Genomic DNA, 23,482 nt, shown 5'->3' with positions numbered 1-23,482 from the left:
ATTTTCTCTATCTCTGAGGCCATCTTGCCCACCTTCCCTCACCACCATACTCTCCCCGTGGATTATCCTAGCATTTCTTGTCTCTACCACATATTTAATGCCACAAAATCCTTCATAAATGTAAATTAGTTCTACACTAATTTAAAATAAAATTCTTTGCTGTCCCTATTATTTCAGAAAATGTGATTCTATCATTAGAGGAAAAATGATTTCTGGAAAAACACTTTCTGGCCCACTTCTAAATTCTGCAACCCAGAATTCAGAACTGCCTGGAGCTCTCTGAGGCATTCATTCCTCAAGGGTGAATCACACCTCAGGGAGAGCTTACCAAACCCTGATGCGCACACAATTCAAGGGAGCCTCAGCTCCCAGCAATCACAGCCTTAGGGACCCACAAAGGTATGGAGAGCCTTGGACAGAAATCAGCACCCAATGCCACTGCCAGCCAGGGGAAGAAAAAGTCAGAGAGCTCAGAAAGAAGAAACTGGAAATGACAGTGATAAGAGCCAAAGAGAACTCCAAAGCAAACAGGACCTTGTGCCTTGGGCAACAGCCATTTTAATATGGAGTTTATCATTGGTCTGGGGGAGACACCCAAATCAGGGGAAGTCATTCCAAATTTGGAGGATCTTTCCAACGCTAGTTCTGGAGGCTGCTGGCCAACTTGGTCTTCCTCATTCATGTCTTTCCATAAGTCTTCATTTGACAAGTGGAAACTACTTTCATCTGCCTGATTCTTCTTGGTTAGATTGTGCAATTTCTCTTTCCAAAGCGTCTCTCCCCATAAACACTCAACTCCTGTATTCCTTTGAAGGTTCAAGCCATCATTCCTCATTCTACCACCTTATGTAATTCCTTACCACCTTTTATGCCAGTGTACATGTTGTGTTAAGAGCCGGGCTTTGCATTTTTCACAGGCTAATGCATTTCACTGCGATAATGCTGTTCACTGCAGAACACATTCTTTAATATCCATCAAGGCAAAGGCTAAGGAAGTCTGCCTTAAAATACAGTTGGCTTGGGTATCTGAGGTGCCAAAATGAGCCTTCCCAGTCCATTTACCTTTGTGCACATCTGTAGGATTCTATTCTATAGCTACTGTGAACGAGGTTGTCACCCAAAGGGGACTTCAGGCTTCGAGAGGCATTTTATTCCTATGCATTAAGAATTTCAGCTTCACTGAAGGAAGTTTGCTTCAGTTTCACTCGGAGAAGGCCTCCACTGAACTACTCACGGTCTCTTCACCTTGCAGACAACAATACTCTCTTTCCCAGTAGGGAGGTAGCAAAACGGTATACTGGAGAGAGGAAAGCTAAACATATCTGGGGGATAAACTCCTCAGAACTAGAATCACATAAGCCACATGTTATGGGTCTGTTACACTTCATGGGGGAATGTATTTATCTCATGTATACCTTCCCTCAATCTCCTGTTTCCCACCCCCTAAAATTTCTTCCTTATTCTTCCACCATTTATTTTTAAATCCCTTGTTTAATACATTGTTTACACATCCCTTTACTTCTATAAGCTTCTCCTTCTCCCAACACCCACCTTATTTCAAAATAGCTCAGCATCCTCTCATATAAGAAGCTGACAAAATGTCATCAGCAGCAGTCTCTCTAGTTACAGTTTACCACATACATACTACATCTCTCCCAATTTAGAATTTCCCCTTCACTTTAATATGGGTAATAAACTTCCTTGGGCAGGGGTAGTAGGGGTGAGGGGGATGTAGAAAGCAGATCCCTTCAAATCAAAGATGACCCAGCTTAAAACTGCATCTTTGAACCTACCTTACTCTAGGTAACTATCCCAGGGCTGACTATAGTGATCTCCAATTTTGCAAAATGTGGGAGAAAAAAAAAAGACTACATAACAGTTCACCAGAGAATTCACTTCATGACATACGCCTTCTGTAAACTGCCTTTTATAAAATGTCTTGCATTTTACAGAACAGTTTAGATTTCAGGTTTTCTCTCCTGTTTTCCCTAGAAGTATGCACTTTCTTTACAGATTGTATGTCCTAAGATTTGATTCATAAAATATGCCCCATCTCTCTGAGAATCTGGGTATAAAGTAGAGAGAGGTGCCATAAGGAGAGTCTGTAATAAAATAAATGCCTTGGGAAGATATTGGTAGGTAGCTCAGCAGGAATACAAGCAATCCAGATGAATCCAGCACCAACCAACAAATATTCTTGAGCACCTATTACCACTACCGATGGTTTACACTGAAACAGAATTTCACAGTTGAAAAGACATTTACATTTACATTACATAACCTGATCTTCACAGTGGCCAAATGAAGAGGCTAAAAACACGTATCCTTCTCATGGTACAGATGAGGAAAATGAAGCTCAGGGAGGTGCTTTGTCCAAGCTCTGGCCTAACTGCCAGAAACAGAAGGGAAAGTATTATAGTCTCTTTCTACCATGAGTTTCAATATCGAAGAAGAAAGAAATTTTTAAAATGAAAAGTGTAACAAGAAGAAAGAGGAACTAAGACGAAAAGAATGGAATGGGATGAAAATGGGGTCAGAATATTGCTTTACTACTGGAGTTGCTTTTCAGCAGCACTGTGAAAGTCAATCCATTCCACAAAGTGCCACAGAGGATAGACTTTGTCCTTATCATTGAATCTCCGAGTTGAGGAGAACCTAGTGGTCCTCTCGAAAACAACTTTCGACCTAAGGCAGAAATAGTTTCTACAATGTCCCTTAGCTACTCCCCCAAATATTTCCTGCCTCCATTCTAAACTTTCTGTCTGGTTTTCAAGGATATCTATACTCTATTCATAATTACTCCCCATTGCTCTACTAAATGTTTTGTTGTCATTAAATGTCGCCAATATGAATATGAACAGCTAATGCCTTGCTCAGACCTCTGGACTGGAATGTCCTCCCCAGGCCCCCTCCACCCATCTGTATCCTACCCATCCTTTAGGAATCCCCCAAGAAATTCTCCAACCACTAGATATCTTTGATCTTTGTGCATCCTCCTTTGTAATTCTGCAGTATGTGATTTCTATATCATACAAATGGCTTCTTAATTAGTTATGGACTTGTATTGTTCATTATTGTTTTGCATCATTTGATTACAAACTCCTCATCTACAAAAGATGATCAACTGAGAAAAGAAACGATGTCTACTTTTTCTAACTCTCCCACAGTGCCTTACACCACAAAGAGAAATAGAGGGGGACTGTCACAGCTCTGGGAATCAGAAGAGAAGTGTTCCCTCTTGTCACTCAAGGGTGTGCACCCTTAGCCAGCTCACTTCATCTCTGCCATGTAGTAGAAAGAGTACTAGACTGGAAGTCTAAATGTAGTAGATACATCCTAATTTCTGCTCTGCCACTTAGTAGCTATGTGACCCTGGATAAGTCACAACTTATCTGATGCTTATTTTCCCCACTTGTTAAACAGGGATGGTGACATCAACTCTGCTGACCTCACATGGTTGTGAGAATTAGACAAGAGAATGTGCAAAGGCATCCAAAAACTTCTAAAGTACCTCAATGGGCACTCATTAAATAGTGATTGATGGGCTGATCACGAAGACACCTGGAGAGCTAAAGAAAGGGAATTCTTAAAGAATCCTTTTGTAAAGTGCTTTCTGAGGAGCTCCTCCAGCTTTTGCAGAGAAGGAAGCATTCTCTGATTTTGCCAGTGAAATAGATAAGGCGTACTATAATATTACCCATATTAAAGTAACGTTGTACACTTTCCATAGATACCATCTAAATTTCTTTGCTTCTCAGCTGTGTGACCACACATATTTTCCTCTCTGAACCTCAGAGATACTTCCTTCCCTTGGTTATTAACAGAAATAAAAGATAAATGGGAAAAGTCACCAAGAACACACAGGCTGAGTAACTTTTCCTTCCCTCCTCCTTCCTGCTTTGCCTTTCTCATGTATAATACAAAGTAACTTCCTTTCCTTCGGTAAGAAACTGTTATTCAAGTAATATCCAGAACTGCTAATAAACTACAAAAATAAAAACAAAACACAGTAAGCATCATGGTAACAAAAAGAAGTTAAGAATTCAGTAATAAAAATTTTTATGTATTAGACATTCTAACTTTTTATTTTCCAAATATCTTACTGAGTGGTCTGTTATTTTTAAGTAAGTTGGATCTAGTTATTATTGTCTAATTAAAGAAAGTGGTTTATATATTAAGACAAACAACATGTTTTATTTTTATGTTTAGATATTTATTTGGCAATCTTTCTATATTTCAGTGTTCTCTAGAGGATCTATTTCCAAATCACAGGAGCTATATTTGATGAAGCATTTTTCATGAGCAAACCTGCAAAATGATCATGTAGTCACTGCTTTTGGAAACTGCCTATTTGAAAATTTAAGATTTATGAGAAAAATGCAGTATAAATGGACATGTTCCAGAATTACATTCAGACTCATAAGCAAAAAGGTATTTAAGAGATTCAATTGAGCTTGCAAATTTTTTGACTCAAAATAGTGATGATTTAAAATTGAGCACATATGCAAACAAAAACAGGTTCTTAGAATGCTGGGGACAGTATATATTCCTTTAACCTCATGCTGGCAAGTTTTTTTTTAAGATTATCATATTTCTGCCTCAAGAAGCATGGAATTTGGCACCAATTAAGCATTTAGTTAATTTACACTTACGCCCAGGCATGTTTCAGGGCATAATGGAGCACCAAGAAGACTATGAGTGGCCGAAGACTATGAGTGGCCTCCGTTCTCAAGGAGTTTGGCATTTGTTTGAGGAGACAAAACATATACATATGCAAAAGAAGGTCAGTATTCAAAAAATTGCAAGAGAATTCTACCTACAGACACTTGTACATTAGCTATTTCTGCAAAGGTAAAGTCAGAAAAATTCCAATTCTCAGACTTTACTAGATCACAATAAAAAGAAATGTTTTTAAATAATATTTCAGAGTACCATTCCATTTTTGAAGGATGATAGATTTTGCTTATCGGGGGTTTGTAAAAAAATAAATTATTTTTACCTGAAATTTTAAACATAAAGCAAGGAAAAGCCATTATAAGATATACAAGTAACTGAACTAGAAAAGGCTTCTTTAGAAACTTGTTGTGGGGTCAAGCAAACCTCAGAAAATTTCATCCCTTTTTCCAACTTAATTGGGAAAAGCCTACCCTTTTGCCATTTCTACCACCAGTGTTTACACTAATTACAGAAGATTAAACTCACCTAGAAAAAGAAGATTCTCTTAATTCAAAGCCCAAGATAATAAGCCAACTTGTGAAGTGTCATCTCTTTGTAGAACCTGGCTCTCCCTTAACCAGAGGTTAGAAGTCAGGGTGCATTTGGGCTCCCAAATACATCAGCCAGAGTCAATGGAACATCCCCAAATAGCAGCAATCACCATGCACACTGTCATTACATTAATAATCACTTGCTAATGGGAGCAGTGACAACCAAGATGTGCACTTAATGGCTCTGTTTACAGGCGGTCCCCATAGCCTGAATGCATCTTTTCTCTGGGTTTGGTTCCAAAAGCCTCAAAATATACAAGGAAACCTGCTTGGTATTGTGAAATCAACCATCAAAAGGGAACTTGCTGAAAATTCCGCAGGAGTCTCTGCCCTCATGTCATGGAAGGAAGAGTGGGCTGGCAGAATACTAAACTTGCTTTTCAAAAATGATCAAAGCATCAAAGTAACGGATGCAACATTCAAAAAGAGACTCAGTAGAGAAAAAGAAAGAGAATATCTTCTCATAATCTAACAGGGTGTTTTTTTTGAGCAGTTTTTTTTTTTTTTCAACCCAATCACCACCCATAGAAATAGGACATCTACATGAAAAAAATACATAAACTGTACTGGGACGCCAAATACCGCAATTCTTTTGTGCTTTTACATTATCCTTAGTGCGTGTGTGTATTCACATACACAAATTTCATATATATGTGCTACATATTTCTTATGTGTGACTATACACACACAAATGTGTATATATATGTATACATACCATGCCAATTTGGAAAGAAAAGTAAAAAAGTAAACATTTAGATAATGAAGTACAAATTTAATTCAAATATATTATGTTTTATATATTTAGAAGAAAAAACATTTACTAAAAACAATGGGGAAAATTTTGTCTATTCCATTTAAAAATAAACTTTAAAAATATATGTCAGTTATCCTAAAAGTGAATATACCTACTTCTTTCTATTTGAGCAAATTCAACTTTGAGAAATTATCTCCTAGGATTGATATCTAGTTAAGTGTCAAAAGGATGAGTCTGTCAAAAAGGATTTACTTTTTCAATAGGTAAAGCAAACCAAAAATATCACACACACATACACATACATCTGTGAACTAATTAAGAAAGCTTTAAAATGTTGCCTTTCTATAAAATAACTCCATTGTGAAGAAGGAAATATAAAAATGTTTAAAGATGTTTGCATTAGAATCTAATAATTCAATTATTTATTGGTTTGAATCAATTTTAAGGAAAACCTACTGATTATTCAGTAACATTTCATGAATCCACTATAACCCAAAGCCCCATACGATGAAGTACGTCCATGCACAGGTATCATGCAGACTACCAATGACTTCACTGAAAAGTACATTATAAGATGGGCATTATAAGGGCTGAGCTAAGCAAATACTTTGTAAAAGGTTGACAAAATGAGTTACCTCCCAGTACCTCCTAGAAGTATCTTGCAATGATACTAATGCTTGTGCTGTTTCACTGGGGACAAGTTTATTCTCCTTTTATGATTCCTTGCAGAGAAGGAATCATGCAGCTAGAGGCTGTTGATGCCTTATCCCAAAATAGCAACTCTGAGCTTCACTCCTTTTCATACTCTATCAGAATTCTGTTTTTTTTTCTTTCTTTCACTACGTCAGAATACATTTCTTCTGTTTAAAAGAGAACATCGTAATTCCGATATTAATGAAACTTAGTATATTGCCACCTACCATTTGATCATTCCTGGATCACTTACTTCTAACTTAACACACTAAGTCTCTTTTAGAAACTTTTTTAAAAAATGAATTAAATGTTTCCATCACGTCCCCACGAAGTAAAGCATAATATCAAACTGTTTTCCTTGTAAACCAGTTATGAATATTATGATGTCCACAACCTCACTTTTATTATAGCAGTAGCTAGGCCCAGAAGTTCAATAATTTCAAAATAAAGAAATCGAATTAACAGGACACTTTTCCTGAAATTTATTGTTTTATGTTTTTAATATATCTTTAAAACTTTTCAGACAAATTTTTAAACTCGAAGGAGGTGTCAATGTCAGCTTTAGGAAACCCAAATGAGAAACGGATACATGAATGAGTAAATATATGCTTCATTTTTAAATGTAAATATCCTTTATTTGTAACCACAATTTTATGAGTCCTTAATATACTACTCAGCTAAATTTAAAGCTAAAATTTATGTATTTCTCCTCCCCACTTGCTGAGTCCTGTTCTACTTGGAAAAAAAAAAAAAAAAGGTCCAAACAATACAATAATAGCTTATCACTTGCATTTTCTCACCAGTAAACAGTCTCACCCACAGTTAATCAAAGTTGTTCCCTAAAATGTATTTTGCAGTGATTTCAAAACTAACTCAAATACAAAACTTAAAAATAATTTCATTTCCAAATTTTCCTAGATCATATTTTTAAAGGAAAAGGTTATTTTTTTGTCCATTTTCTTCTTTTTATTAATCTGGATTGAAGAAAAGCACACATTTCATTTATTGTCTGGATTACAGATTCTTATTAAGCAAACCAGAGCTCATTATAAAATCAATATCAACTTAACCACCATGCCCCCAGGAGGAACAGCAGAAAGGTCACTCCAAGAAATTCAAACAATTTTCCTGCCGGAAGGGCACGATTTTAATTACAGATACTATTAATTAGAGCTGTCACTGGGAAGATTCTTTTCTGTTAATTATCACAAACTCAGTTTTAAGTATGCATTTTCAACCTGTATTTTTGTAAAAATTAGTTATTTCCACATGGAGTGCAATCCTTCTATTCTATCAATATTTTATATTCGAATTTCAAAATATATCAAAGGATGGCATGCTTTCTAAAAATCTGTGCCAGGAGGACCTTCTGTCTCTCACACGTGGAGAGGAATCGGTATGATAATTTATTTATGCACTGACAGTCTTGGCCTTGAAGACCTGGCTTCCTATATTGATGGCCTCTCTCAGTAGAATTTCTGGATAAATTCTTACTAGTTTATGTAACTTTTCTTTTTTCAGGCTTCTTCTTCAAAAGCGATTTCCTTTTGCTTTGAAGCAAAGCTACCGAAATGCCATCTTCAACACATCTGAGGCTGCCATTTCTTTATAAGGAAAAGATTTTACTGACCAGGCTTGGTCAGAAAACTAGAGGGTTTTGCAAATTAATGACAATGCAAAAAATTTTATGATGGGAGGAGAAATTATGTCCTGGTCTTGTTTAAGCATAGAGATTTTATAATTCATCCCATAGCTCCTTTATATCAGACAGGTCAGAGTAGTCTGTAGGGCAAAGTAAAGCCAGCTCAAATGAGCTCATAAAGAGCTCATTCCTGGGCAATTTGGGACTATTTTCTGGAAAGCGCATGAGCGTTCCCACCCCTCCTGCCTCAACACAACTCTGATGATAGAATAATATTATTTAATTTGTATATGATTGTAAAATATCATGTACTATTTATAAGGCTTTATAATCATATGACTAGAGAAAACAAAGAGTCAAATCCAATGGGAGAAAACTTTTGCAAATGAATAGTTATTGAACTTTTAAAATGCCAGTTAAGTAAATTAATTTACTTTCTCAAATGGGAAAATACACTTGGAATTAAATGATATTTTATTTTAGGGGAAATCAAATGCCCTGTCTTGCACATATTCTGAGCTTGCGCTGCTATTAAAATTGAAGGCATATTTTCATTACAGGACTTTATTAAATGTGAAATATATAAAAAAATTCTGTGAAATTTTTATGCCTAATTTGGTCTGAACTTGCCTTTTTCACGTTCTCATTGGTTTCTAGTTTATTTCCCCGATTTGTAATATTTCTGTATTACCAACACACAGCTGCCACCATTGTTCTCATGGAGATTCTTTGGTTTACCTCCCATTTACCAGCATTATATTTCACCTTATCCAAATACTAGCAGAGAGAGGCAACAGATCGGGTCAAAAGATCTTTTCATATAAGACCTTGAGGAAGTTGATTTAAGAGACATCTTTCAACATCTACACAACCAATTTGTCTTGCAACTCTGGCATTTTTCATTAATAGTGGCCAAACTAAGAAAGATAACAGATAATACATAATTCATGCATTGTGCTTTTTCCACATTTCTAATTAGCAACTTGCTTTCACACCTAACATGAGACTATCCAAGAACAGCATAAGATTATTATAGAGCCATAAATCTGTGGTTGCAATATATTTACATGAATGCTAATGAGAAGTTTCAAACTGTCATCATAAAAGAAACTAAACTATGAATAAACGAATCACTGCTGGGAATGGGGGAGGCGCCAGAGATGAGTTAAATAATCTGTTCAATTGATAATCTGAATACAGCAATTAAAATAAAAAAGTCTCTTTTTACCTGATATGCAGCAGTGGCATCTGAGCCTGGGTCACCCCCTAGTCCCGAGAGCTTCTCCTTCAGCTTGTAGTGAGAGCTGTGGCGTAGGCAGTAGATGATTCCTGAAGCCAGGAGGACCCCAATGATGCATGCAATGGAGATTAGGGTGAGAACAATGAACTTGGTTGAGTCTTCTTGCTCCACCTGATGAGGCAGAAGCTTTACTTTGCTTTTCTGCAGAAAAAGGAAAGAGGCAGCATGTTAGTACTTAACAAATCATGGCCTCTTGAAAACCCAGGAGACACATCCTTTTAAAATGCAACTTGAAAATGTAAAACTCAACACAACACAACGCTGTGTTGGCATTACAACAACAGGAGGGGGATACAGAACAGTGCTCCTCCCACTAGAAGTTATTGCAAAATAATACATTACCAACTGTAACATTTTCAAGAGGAAAGTTAAAGGCATAACTTTTTTTTCCCTTAATGGCAGCCATTTTTCAAACTAAACAATGTAAAGTATTTGGCAGCCAATTTGCTGCCTTAAGTAAAATAAATTGTTTATCCCTTCTTTTAAACAGGTACAGAGGGAAATTCAGCAATTTATCCAGATCATGTACAACATATGTTAGCGGTGGGGGTGGGGAGGGAATGAGAGCAGGAGAGGGAGCTGGAAGAAAGGAAAGGGGGAATACCTAGACTCTAGTGGTGGAAAGTAGCAAGAGAAGTCAGACAATTTCTTCAGCACACAACAGAATAAGAGACCGATTTTATTAATTTTCATATTAATATTCTTCTTAATATTTCAGGTGATTTGATTTCTTGGAGATTTCCCTGCTTGCTTTCCAAGTCATATGCACTCGTATAATCCATATCAATTTAAGTCGCTCCTTCCAGGCACATATTCCAACACTTTCACACCTAAGTATTCTTCCTTGAAAGGAACCGCAAGACGTTCAGGAAGTTTAGTTTTCAGCGGTGTAAAAAGTAAGGGCTCCAAACACTTTCAGCTCCGGGCTGTTTCAAGGTGATGGGGGAGGGAGTAGTTAGGTAAAAATATGAGAAAACCCTTTTTTGTGTGCATTTCACTTGTCTCCATGTGTTAAAAGTTGTACCACGATTTCCCCTCATTAGCTTCATTATAAGGCATATTAGCAACAATTAAAAACGCAACAGGAAAATGAAAAGACAGGCTCAGCAAATTGCAGCGAGCCTCACTTGGCCAGCACACCCCTTTCACAATTACTAGGGAAATGAATTGAAAAGCACGCCCCTGCCTCAGTCCTGGTTGCTACAAGATGAGAACAATTAGCAAACTCCTTTCCACCACCTAATTTCGCGTGGTAACAAAATGGATTTTTCCCCATGAATGCCTGACCGGCCTATTCATTATCTCTCTTCTATTAGTAATTTTCTGCTCCGTATTCAGCTACCCAACTCTTAATTTCCTCCTGTCTTGCAGTGTACACAGTGCCTCTTATGTCAGGCCGGGTCCATTTTTATCTTGTAATCATAAAGGCCACCAAAGCAATTATCGCTGGTCTTGACTGGAAAAGCTGGTCATTAATTAGCCTTCTTTTGCCTTCCGTACAGCGGATTAGCTAGTGCTGGGACTGAGTTAATGGAAACGCGGGTTAAATGAGAAAAGACTCCCAGATTTTCTTGCTTGGATGCTCCGAGGAGGACGGTTAGGTTTGTAAACCGCGGGAGGTGGATTGAGGAGAGAAGGGAAGGGAGTGGGAAGTAAAAGAAAGAGGAGGAGGAGAGCAGGGCTGGGAGGGGAGCAGAAGGAGGGAGCGAAAGTGGGGAGAGACACAGAATGACAGAGAGGGAGGGGGAAGGGGAGAGAGCGCGCGCGAGAGGGATGGGGACGTACTGATCCGGTTACCGAAGCTCGCGCTGCCATAAATCCTCCGGCTGCTGCTGGGTCCTGGCCGCGCAGCACTTTGCGCTCTCCGCCGTGGAGAGTGCGGAGGAGACCCCCTCCTCCCATTCCCCTCCTTAGACCCCTCCTCCTCGACCCCCTCCTTCCCCGTCACACACAGCCGCTTCCAGAAATAAGTCACTCCGGAGAACCATCCAACCCACCCCCCAAAGGCAGCCGACGCTCCACACCCCTGCCCTCCCTTCAGCTCTCACCCCACCCCACCCCAACACCCACCACATCCCCTCTCCCTCTCCCCACGCGGGGTGAAGCCAAAACCAAATAAATAAATAGGAGGTATCCAACCACGACGCCGCATAATCAAGGCAGTGGAGGGGAGGGGAGAGACGACCGCCCCGCCGAGCAAACCGCCTGAAGCCTGGAGCGGGGTTACTAAGCGTGGCTCGCGTGGGCCGCCGGGGCCCGGGGCCGGCTCGCGGCGGCGGTCGAGGGGCGCCCCCCGGGGTTCTCCTCCTCTCCAGCGAGCGGCGTTTGATTGTTCGAGTCTGTCCGGCGGCACATTTAAAGAGGCACCCGCTGGGGCCTTGCGCGCCGCCTCCAGCTCCTCCTCCCACCGGCCCGCCGGCCGCCCCCACCCCCTCCGCCCTGTAAGCCTGGAGGGGCGCGCAGATCTCGAGTGCGGACGGTCGTGCCGGGAGAGGGTAAGAAAGAAGAGCTGCGGAAACTCGCGAGTCGCGAGACCCCCGGGCCCCAGAGGACGGCCCCCCTCCCCACAGCGGAGTGCACAGCGACCGCGGGGTCCGCTGCATCGAGGCCGGGGGGACTGGAGGCTGAGAGTCGCCCCGCCGCCGCCCGGGATTAGCATTTCGCTGAAAGGGCCGCCTTTCCCTCCGGCTTTGGGTGAGAGGTCAAAATCTACATTTAAATGGAAGGGTATTTTGAAAAAAGGACGGGTTCCTCGCCCTCCCCGCACAGGTTCGGGCGGCAGCTCTTGGGTCCGCGACACCGCGCCCTTCCCGGCGGGGCGAGGAGGGCTCGGGGCGCTGTGTCTGTCCCCTTGCTCCGAGCCGTCCGCCCGCCGAGACACTCTGGGGTGAGCGCCTCAGGGCGCGGTTCCAGCCTCGTCTCGGACACCGCACTTTGCCGGAGCTAGAAGCGGCACACTTTGCCTCAACGGTGGCAGACAAGGGGATCACAACAAAGGAAAACCGGCGCTAACCGGCGGATAGGGATGCTCTACTGTTCAGATTCACCGGGCGAAGCACAGCAATAAGTACAGCTCTCGAGGCGCACACGCTCTCACACACGGGTACACAGCTATTCCATGCACTCCCTAACCGATAGCCGATTATTCGTGTTGGGGAATAACATACACACACAGGCAAGCAAGAAGATACTGAGCGCACAGATCGATCTATGCGTTTGTAAACAGGGATTTCACAAACCTTTCATGCACGTAGATGTAAAGCTCACGCATACGCTCTACATCCAAGTTGGTTTCGTGAGTGTACCCATAATGCACACATTACGTAGTGCACACCCTGACAAACGACCACACGCACACATTTGCTTCCAAGTAACCCCAAACTAACCTTTGATATGTCTGTATGCTGGGGTGGGGGCGGATAATACCGGAGGGTTATAATATACAACGTATCTAATCAGGTTTTACCTCTTTAAAGCGCGCAACACATATACACACAGAGTTGCATTTTATTTTAAGATGAAAAGACAATTGAAACCAAGCAGAGTCGCACTTGAGAAGTATTTGGATTGTGTTTATAGTTTTAACTTGGGCATTTTAATCGCATCCCACAACTGGGCCGACGTCTGCTCTTCCCAGCGGCTCTGTGCACTGCGGCTGGGGATCCCACTTCTGCTCCAAGGAGAGGCGCAGTGGGAGTGGGGGCGATTCACCTTGGGAACTTCGCAGAAGCTTAGATCTAGGAAAGCAGGGCAGTTCGTGAGCGACGCCCGCAACACCCAGAAGAAAAGCTAGCCGAGGCCCGACTCTGTTCTTCGCTGTTAGCCGACGGTTAATCATGAATCGTAATCTGCAGGCGGGGAGAGCGAAGCGGAGGCCTTGCCAGCGCCGCAAGGCGACAAGTCCTCTCGCCGCTGCTCCCTCACGGAGAGCGCTTGGGATTTATTAAAAGGTCAAATAAAAATGTCAAGAATAGCGATTGCCGAAAGAACTCCCGGTCTCTCCTCCTTGGGCGCCCCCATTCCCTCCTCCTTCCAGCTACCCCCCGCTGGGTCCCAAGCGCTCAAGGAAGAGAATGGAAGGAGGAGGAGGATTGAATACCCTTTGCGTTCTATTTTCTCCAGGCTCTCCCTACTCCCAGCTGCCGAAGTCTGGCTCATCCCTGCCCGGCCTCCGCTCCTCCGCTGGAGAAGAAGTGGGCTGTGGTCCCTAGGCCCGGTCGGAGGAGCCGTCCCCAGTTTCACCTCCCCCGGGCCTATCCTCCAGCCGGGGACGAGGTAGTGAAGCTGGGAACCACTGGCAAGCGAATCGTAGCCGTCGGTGATGATGGCCAACGCCGGGCCTTGAGGTTGTGGAGGGCAACTGCGGGTCTGTGCGTGGTTTGGTTGAAGAAGAGGAGGGGATGTGACCTTGAGAGGAAGGCAGGACATTGGTTGGTGGAGAGATCCGCTAGGGTTCGACCGAGTTTGAAATAGAGGTCTCGGGGTCTTAGTCCAGGCTGGGAAATCCTGCCTCCCAGAGTTGGGACGGTGGCGCCTGGCCCGCGAGCACTTCAGATGGAACTGGAAAAGTTCCTTTTTCCTAGGGTCACCCACCCCGCGCACACCCAAAGTTGCCTGTTCCAAACTTTCTACCTAACGTTGCACGCGAGAGAGACACAAGCGATTCCAGTATGCGGCAGGGAGGAGTGGGAAGTAGAAACTAGAAACTTCATCCTGTGCACGCCAGTTCTGGGGAAGAACTGCTGGCTGCAAGTCGGGTCTTAAGAATCCCGGAAGAAACGAAAATGTATAGAAATTCCATTTTTTTTTTAAAGGAAAAAGTGAACTCCCTTTTTGGCATAGTAATTAAGTTTAAATAATGTTACAATTACTTTTTCCTTTCGTTTTGGTAGAGTTAAAGAAAACTCAAAAACCATGCTAAACGGCAGCTTTAAAAGGAAGAAATGAGTCCAATATCGATTTAAAAGTGAATTTGATTCAGCAGTTCTGGCCCAGATGTAACTTCGATACGTGTCATGTCTTCTCTTGCCTGCTTTTCAGTAGTGACCTCTCAACAGCTGAACTACTGCGTCTGAATTACTAGTTCTTCTCTGAAACTTTTTCTTGGCCTAGGCTGGGAAGAAAGTCCCAGACCAATTAGAGTGATTTTGTCAGTCTTGACTTGAAATTGAAAGAAAATGTTTAAATATTTATGACTTTGACATTTACAGTCAGGCCTCTTTTACAAGCAGAACACCTCTTTCTGTACTGTGGCAGCTAGGCTTACTGAAAATTTAGGAAAAGGGGAGAATGAGAGGGGAGAAAGAAAGCTGAGGAAGAAACATGTCTGTCTCAGAAGTATGGTCCCCCAATGAGCATGCGCATATCTGTGTATCCTAGGATGTAGAATACACACACATACAAGCACTTAATATTAAGTTCCTCAGATGCAAGAATAGTCTGATTTTCTACATAATCAGGAATAATTAGGTCAACTATTATATCAAGCTAGATGTATCTTTAGAGTAAGTGGAAGTACAATACAGCATATTTCTTCCACTCAACAATCTCCTCCTGCAACACCTCTAATTTAGAATATAAAGCATTGCAAAAGTTGGGATTAAAAAGATATGTATGGCCACAGAAGACAATTTGTGAACCTGCTCTTAGAAAGTAGAAAATACAAATATTGTTTTGACCTATGTAAATTATTTGATATGTGCTTATAAATGGAGGCAATGGGGTTTCCCTTACATCATCTTCTGTGCCATTTATGCTAAAATGTCTTCAAAACTTTCTTTTAGCCGTCCACCTAGTAAGCTTAAAAGGAAAGAAAAGAAAAAAAGAACATTCCATACTCAGATCTGATTATGAGAACTGAGGCAGTCACAAAATACATTCTGGTAATGAATAGTTGTTGACAGATAGCAAAATTTAATGTTCTTCCAAGGCTGTGTAATGTAACCAATTAACAAGAACAACTCATTATTTAAATCACTGACTTGCAAATTTAAAGCATGCTTATACCAAAAAAACTTATGGACACAGGCATTAATTTCACCAACATTAAACTTCTAATATTGTCGATGTTTTTATTTGCATTATTTCGAAGGAATTTGATTTGTAAATCCAGCCTCATTCTGTGTTTTTCTGCACTTTCATTCTACTATCATTGTAAAGACCTTTTTTTCCGCTGTAGAAATTAGTTTTAGTTTTAGAGTCTACTAATGAATTGCTATAATAAACCTGTCTTTGGTTTGCTAGAGGCATCACTTCAGAATTATTTGGAAAATTCATTTTAAGTTTATCAAAATATAATTACTAAAATATAGTAACTATCACTTAAAGCTAATCAAAAATTTGAAGAGTTTTCAGGCCACAGCAAGTGACCAAACTTGAAAATAAGGGGGGGAGGTTCCTCAAAAATATTTTAAAAGTATTTTTTAAAGCTGTTAACTGAACTATTTTTAATTTGGAATTTGCCACAGAATTCTAATAAATGAGAGAAATCAGGCAGAAATAATCATGTATTAATTCTCTGCATTACAAAATCTTTTCAGAAGCTATTATCAGAGCAAGAGGCATTGTGGTCTGAATTCAGGGTAGGAGAAATCCTTTGTGCAACTGAAAGCTATTGTTCCTCTGTGCAGATGAAATTGTACTTGCAAATCTACCATTCAAGTAGCCAAAAAAAAAAAAAAAAAAAAAAACCCTATATGGGCAAAAGAAATGAATCTCCAAGAAATAATTTTTCTTAAATATAAACTTTAATGAGAATAAGTTGGAATATGCTGTTTTAAGAGAGGCTGTTTGTTGAGTTTTTGTTCAGACATAGAAATAAAAGTAAATATACACAATAATAAATTGCCTACTTGCTATCTTTAAACATCCCTAAAACATCAGTTTTGGGGAAATATTCAGTTTAAAATATCAGGGAAGACTTACGATATGGATGCTTGAAGGGCAAAAAAAAAAACAAAAACAAAACAACCCAACAACCTCTTGTGAACTAATTGTTAGCAGGGCTTGATAAACAGCAAATAGTCTTGGGTATAATAGAGGAAAAGCAGTCAACCAGCTTAGAACAGGCTGAAATGGATCGGCCCACCAAGATATGCTCATAACTATAGTTCAGATTTACTGAAGGCATTTTTATGACATTAAAACTCAAACTCAGCCAATAAACTGAACGCGCCCCGCTCCTGACCCCTAGTTTGGCATACATATTTGCTTCCTGAGGTCTTGTATAACACACACGCACATCTTCACAATCAGGTGTTTATAAAATAACGCCTTGGTCTCAAAGAATGAGTTTTTCTCCACCGGAACCAAATCCTCTTCAGGGTGGGGGATTTTGACTTTACCTTCTTCAAGGAAGAATTAAAAACCCCATCCTAAAGATTCGTCTAGCGTCTCTTGGTAGACACCGCTGAGGCACTACTTTGAGCACAGGCCAAGGGAACCAGAGGTTCAGTGTTCAGTCGCTTTCCCCGACTCCGAGAAAGGAGGTACCCGAAAGGCCTAGGGCTTTCTCACCTTCTTCTCTTCTCGTTACCTTTTCCCCCTTATTTATTTATAAGATCCCTAGAAAGGTCGGAAAGATTAGACCACAGCGCCAGAACCAAAGCGTAGCTGGGTTCTTGGAACCCGCAGTTTATTCACACCACGGAGAAAGGTCAAGGCGCGGCCCGCGGCCTCCCATTCACTGCGCGGGCTCAATGTCGCCGCCCCAACCTTCCCCCGCGCCACAAAGCGCGCCGGGCCCCTCGGGCCCCGCAGGAGGGATTAATATCCCCAACAACGACCGCGTCAAACCAAGAATCCAGGGAGTTCAACACGGCCCCGACCAACGTACATCTCCTCTGCCTACACTACCCCAACCCACTCCCACCTCCATTCTTCCGGGCCAAGTGGCTGGGGCCGGAAGGTGGGGACGGAGATTTTTTCCTGTTTTGAGTAAAAAGAAAAGATCACCTTCCTCACCAGTCACCTCCCTCATACTTTATCTTAAATTCCGAGGAGCAGAAGGAAAGAGCTGGCTTGGATAAACCCCAGTCAGTGAAAGCCTATTTGGACGTACTGAATCCAGGAAGGTAGGGCTTGCCTAGACCGGGGTTTACCAGGAGAAACCCTGCAGCGTCAGGGAGGCGGGGACTGCGCGGATGGGGCCTGTGCGCGCGGCCCGTCGCCCTGTAGCGCGCGGGGCGTCGAGGTCGCGAGCGCTTGGCGCTGCGCAGCGCAGCGCAAAGTCGCCGGCTGGGCTTCTGCGACCAGATCCCGAGCGTGGAACGCTGTCTCCAGATTTAGATCCGCAACCAAAACTCAGAGCCGGAAGACACCGCGGAGGAGGAGGACTGGAGGCAGGGCAGACGATGACAGCGGTGACAGCAGAACCACTCAGGCGAGAGGACTGACGGCTGCACCCCAAAACTTCAGCGTCTCGGCCGCGAGGACCGGCGCCTCGGGGACGTCTACGCGCCCGGGCGGCTCAGCACAGCCGCCGGCGGGTTACGGGGACAGGCACGGTTGGCAGCTCCTCGCCTCCCTGTGGGTTTGGAAGGACGCGATGTGTGTGTGTGTGCGTGTGTGTGTGTGTGTGAGTGTGTGTTTGAGGGGATAGAGGGATATGGTGGGCCCTGGCGACTGTAAAAGCGACCCTTTCCTAGTTGTCCGGCATGGAGCGGGGTGGGTGTAGAAGATGCGCGGGCAGCTTAGCGCCTCTCAGCGGAGGGACTGAGCCTTATCTGCATCTGGTCTGAGCAAGAAAAAGGGCGGGAGACTTTCACTGGCCTTAAAAGCGGATTTTGCTGCCGTTTCAACACTTAATTTTGGGGTCCGCTGGGCTGCCTCGAACGAAGCTTCTCTAATACGAAGTAGGTATATGTTTAGAACCACACAGATAGTTAATGAATGAATAAACTAAAATCCTAGTTCAAACAGCTCCGCGTCAGAAGTTTCTTTTCTCTGGGCAAGGACGACGGCCACCTCACCCCATGAAAGCCCCCAGGAAAGCCGCAGTTTCGGTTTGGGGGAAGACAGATGGCCGCTCCGAGGCGTTTCTCAGACAGGCTGGAGATTCGGGGTAATCTTCCACTCACGCCAGTCGTCCCACTTCCCCCTCCATGCCCAGACATACGCGCACACCTTGTGTCCTTAACCCGATGCCCGCTAGGAGATCCCAATGGCACAGAAAGCGCGTTTCCTTAATCAAATGAGGAGCAGGCAAGAGCTCCCCAAAATGGGGCTCGGAGGAAACACCCCCACCCCCACACTGGCTCCTTTCCATCACTCTCCTTCCTCGCTTCTTTTCACACACAGCCTCTGTTTTCACCCCACCCCACCCCCGCCCCCCGCCTATATCTTGATGGTCTTAACTGCCCGGGAGTAGCGAGCGGCGTGACAGGAAGGGAGGAGAAGTGTTCGAGGGAGAAGTCTAAGAGGCAACAGTTCAGCCCTGGTTGGTGCCGTTTTCACGGTGCGCTTGGCCGGGATAATTGCCTCACCCCCAACCCCTATCCGTGTGCTTAGGCAGATCTGCCACTCGCCGACTCACCCGTCGGAGCATCCCAGACCAACTTGGGGAATGACCCCAGATCCAGACCCGCAGCTTTTACAGGTGTCCTGCTTCGAGGTCAGCTTTATTCACTGGACTGGTCTCTTCAATGCCAAATTTCGCCTATCCAAGTCCTCCATCCCCACCCTTTTCTCCCATTACCCATCCAGCCACATACCGCCTCGCCATCCCCTCGGTTGGTCCCTCCTCTCTCTTGCCCCCACCCCAACTCTTCTCTCCTCTCCCCTGAGCCGACTAGACTTGCCCCGCCAGTCCCTGCGTCCAGGACTGGGCGCCCGCTAGTTACCTGCTGCTCTCCCGGCGCCGGGCGCCCAAGCCAGAGAAGGAGGGGGCGTGTGCAAAACCTAGGGGCTTCGCTTCGGTCCCCGGCGGCCGGGTAGATAAGCGCAGTCACCTACAGCCAAGCTGGTTCCCTCTGACAAAAACAACAAACGAGCGGGGAAATCCTCCTGACCATAAACTTCTTCTTTGGTCGGCGAAGACAAAGGTGCCACGCGCAGCGGCGGCGGCGGCGGCGGCGGCGGCTCCATTTGCAGCAGGCAGCAACCAGGGCTCCAAGCCCGCGAGCGCCGGCAGCGCGTGGCTGTACGACCGCGACTTGGCGCGCTCCGCCCCCAGCCCCCAGGGGCAAGGCGCCGGCGGGGAAGGAGCGGCGAGCGCGCGGGCGGGCTCCGGGACAGTCCCCGCAGAGCTGCCGGGCCGCGCGGGCCGCGCATGCAGCTCAGATTCCAGAGAGGCCGCCGCGGCCCCTCCTTATATCCGGCCGCCCGCGCGCACCCGGCCTGGCGGCGGCGGCGGCAGCGGCACATGGCCCATCCACCGGTTGCTATAGCGATGTCTCCCCCCACATGTTGCTGACAGCAATTGGCTAAGGGGCCGGGGCTCTTGATAAACCCTCTCCCGAGTGAGACTATGAATGGACATTGGCTTTGTCAGTCATTTGTAAAAAGCTGTAGCTCCGGGCTTGCGCCTTTTCTTTCTTTTCAGTCTTTTTCTCTTTCATCATTCAAGTCTTACTGTGGAAGTTCAGGGTAGGACTCTAGGAGAGAGGGGGCCTCAGCAAGGAAGTAAAGCCTGCACATCCCTAATATGAACTCTGTTTATGGAGGGGGTGCATCTCAACTCTTTGCAAGAAAAAAATCAACCGCAGATAGTTCTTTCGAGTTTGTTTTTCCACTTTCTCCTTGGGACTATATTACTTCCCTTTCGAATTGAAGCACGCCGATTACCCTAGGCAAATCAACGGGTAGATAATACCCCCCCCCCCAAACACGCACACTTGACACCAAACCCCCTTTCGAGCATGCCAGTACAAGGCGCCTTTCCTGAAGCGGGAACTAGTTAGAAGTTTGCCACCATTTGGTTCAGGCAAATTGCGTGCTTCCTGCTCAAACATCGGGCAATGATGGTAAAAACAGAACTGTCTGTTGCTTAAGATGCATCCGGACCCTTTTCTCCCCAGCAGGTCGATTGCCCTGGTCTGGACCACCGCTCTCGAGAGCCGGAGAGAAGTGAAGCGCGGGATGACAAGGCCGCGCTTTGAGTTGCTCGCGCCTCCTGAAGTTCTCTGACCCAACCGGCCGACGCCGGGGCGCGAGTCAGGCAGGCGGCGGCGTTAGAAGCCAAGCAGGGAGGTCTCAAGAGGGCCGACTACGTGGCCGAAAAGGCCGGGCTGGGCTCCATACTCCGGCGGCTGCGGTCTCCCAGATTCCTTGTGCCTCACTTTCCCGAAGCCTCTTCGGCCGCCCAGCCGCTCTTACTCTGGCCCTTTCCTCCCACACTTCCCCTTCTCATTTCCCTGGACCCGGGCCGCAGCCACAGGTTGCAGCAACCCCCCCTCTGTCCCGGCGTGCGGCGGCCCCCGCGGAGCTGCAAAGAGCCCAACAGTGAAAACCCAACATCTGTGTGTACAATGCGCTCTCCAAGGCCCACAGCTGCAGGAACAAGGGGAAGAAAGAAAGGAGTGGGGGGAAGCAGATCTTGTCAGATGCAGATGACAGTCTGCGGAGGGCTCTTTAGTTTCTCCTTTTCTAGAAACCCCGGCTATCTCCTCCCAGTACCCCCCTCTTCCACCGCCTCCCCATTGTTCCCCTGCGCTCGGGACAGCTGGAGACGGCGGGCCCGCGCAGAGAAGGGCGGCCCTTCCTAACCCCAACGCCCCCGCCCGCCTCCACACCCGGCCGGGTCCTCGGCGCTCGCGCTCCCTGCACCTCCTGGGCAAACTCGCACCCCCACTCTCACTCCCAGGCTTAACCCCAGGCGGGGCTTTAGCCATTTCCTCCCCCCCTTCCTTCCACTCCAGCCCTTGCCTCCAAACCGCCGGGGGCCTCACAGTCGCGAGACCAGGATTCCTAACACTTTTGTGCAGCGTGGGGAGGCACCCCAATAGACATGAATCAAGTGCCTGCAAGGTGCTTGCCTCTGTCTCAAAGGCGTCCTAGGGCTCCGTTTTCTCTGACCAAATGGCCTAAGCTGTATGTATTTATAGGGGCAGGGAGTCGTGCGCTTAGTACAGCCTCAAGGCAAAGGCCTGGAACATCTCTAACAGCTATAGTAGTCCTCAGACAGAGGACACCAGGGGTGGCAGGAGGGCCTATTTGAAGATTCAGGGTTTCGACAGGCGAGAGGGGGAAACGAATTACCGAGGATGCCAAACGAAAGAAAACGGGGCTTCTAAGGAGGGTTATCCATTCATTTAGTGCACTCCCCCCGCCCCCAATACATCCAATAGGCGGAGAGTGAGGATTAAGTCGACTTCGACCTCTCGCGTTCCCGCGCCCAGAGCTGAGGGCCTGGAGACCCCAGCTCAAACCTGGCCCGGAGCGCAGCGCGGGCGGCCTTTCCTTCCCACCGGACCCGGCTGCGGCTGCAGCGGAAGCCGGGCAAGCAGGTGGGAGAGGAGAGGTCTCCCCTCAGCGAGGATCCACGCCGGTGCCCAGGCGCCCGGGACCGCCTTCTAAAGGGTGGGGGCGGCCGGCAACGCGGAGGCCTCCTTTAGCAAAGACCCAAGGGGCAGTGCCGCCATCCCTCTGCGGCTCTCTTCTCCGGGCCTCGGGCCGACCCTGGTTCCCAGGGTCTCGGTGTCCCACGCCAGCCTCCTGGACGAGCCCTGACGACGCTGGGCGGGGAGGCTGCGGCCGGCTTCTGTAGGGAGGGGAAAGAGTAGCACTGAAAGGAAGAGACAGGGGCCAAGGAGGTGGGAAATGGGCTCGGGGAGCCCCGAGAGGATGAGAGGGGGAGGACAGAGGAAGAGTAAGGCAATGGAAGGAAGGAAGAGATTGAAAGAAGAGACCTGCCTTCCCTTCAGCCCCACTAGTAACCAGGCTCTCCATAGCAACGGCTTGCGTGTGTGTGTGTGTGTGTGTGTGTGTGTGTGTGTGTGTGTATATGTGTGTGTGTGTGTGTGTGTGTGTGTGTGTGTGGCGGGGGAGGAATTGTTCCTGTCACCTCTTTGGCCGGAGAGGGTCGCAGAAACCCCTGGGCCGAGGGGAGATAAGTCACTTCCGAGGTGCTGGGGTGCCTTAGGCTCGGGCGGGACCACAGCGCTGAGAGCGGGAGGGGGATGCCCAGCCTTGGGAGTCCCACTCAGGGGAAAGCGAAGCGCCCCAGACCGCTCTTCCCGGTCAAAGGGCCCTGGGCCATCCAGGGAAGTGAGGCGGGGACTGCCTCCGTCTTTACTGTCATCAGGGGCTTCTGCTCAGCGTTCCCTAGCGACAAGGCGAGGCACGGAGGTGGCCGGCTTGGGACTGGGCCTTCATTCCCAGCCGGAGCCCCAGTACGCGCACTTGTGGTCCGAGCAGGGACGCTGGCCCCGGGTGAGCGCCGGGACCGCACCGCGCGAGCTGGGAGGCGCGACCCGCGTGGGCAGGAGCGAAAGCCCCCGACGCTAAGGTGGACTTAGCCCAGGCGGGACGCGCCCGCAACTAATGGCTTTCGTGGGTGCGCTCAGGCTGTGGCTTAGGGGCTCGCAGCGCGGCCGCAGGGATGCGCCGGCCCCACCCCAGTTCTCATCCGAAGGGAACCAGCGCGACCAGCAGCCGGGCGCAGCGGGCCCAGGACCAAGAGTTCCCCAACCTCCAGCGACGCGCCGAGTTGGCTCAGCGAGGCGGAAAAGGGGCCCGAGTCTCTGGAGCTGCAGGCCGGGCCGCCACCCGAAGAAAACAAGCTCTGACACAATCCAAATTGGGGCCCCTCCTGCCCGCACGCCCACATTTGCTCTTTTCCGCCTTCGATTGCCAGGAGCCACTATAAAATAGGGGAACCCCACCCAGGC

The 23,482-nt window shown here is 46.1% G+C and overlaps 1 protein-coding gene across 1 annotated transcript in view; it reads right to left on the bottom strand.

Annotated features, from left to right (window-relative positions):
- Nucleotides 1-23,482, bottom strand: part of PTPRN2 (protein tyrosine phosphatase receptor type N2) — a 1,313,563-nt gene that overhangs the window by 146,436 nt on the left and 1,143,645 nt on the right. The window contains exon 13 of the mRNA XM_037835719.1: nt 9,585-9,797. Within this exon, the coding sequence (XP_037691647.1) occupies nt 9,585-9,797 (213 nt within the window). The remainder of the gene's footprint in view (nt 1-9,584; nt 9,798-23,482) is intronic.

This window comes from Choloepus didactylus, chromosome 5 (genome assembly GCF_015220235.1).
Source record: "Choloepus didactylus isolate mChoDid1 chromosome 5, mChoDid1.pri, whole genome shotgun sequence".
NCBI lineage: Eukaryota > Metazoa > Chordata > Mammalia > Pilosa > Megalonychidae > Choloepus > Choloepus didactylus.
This window is presented reverse-complemented; position numbering and strand designations above follow the sequence as displayed.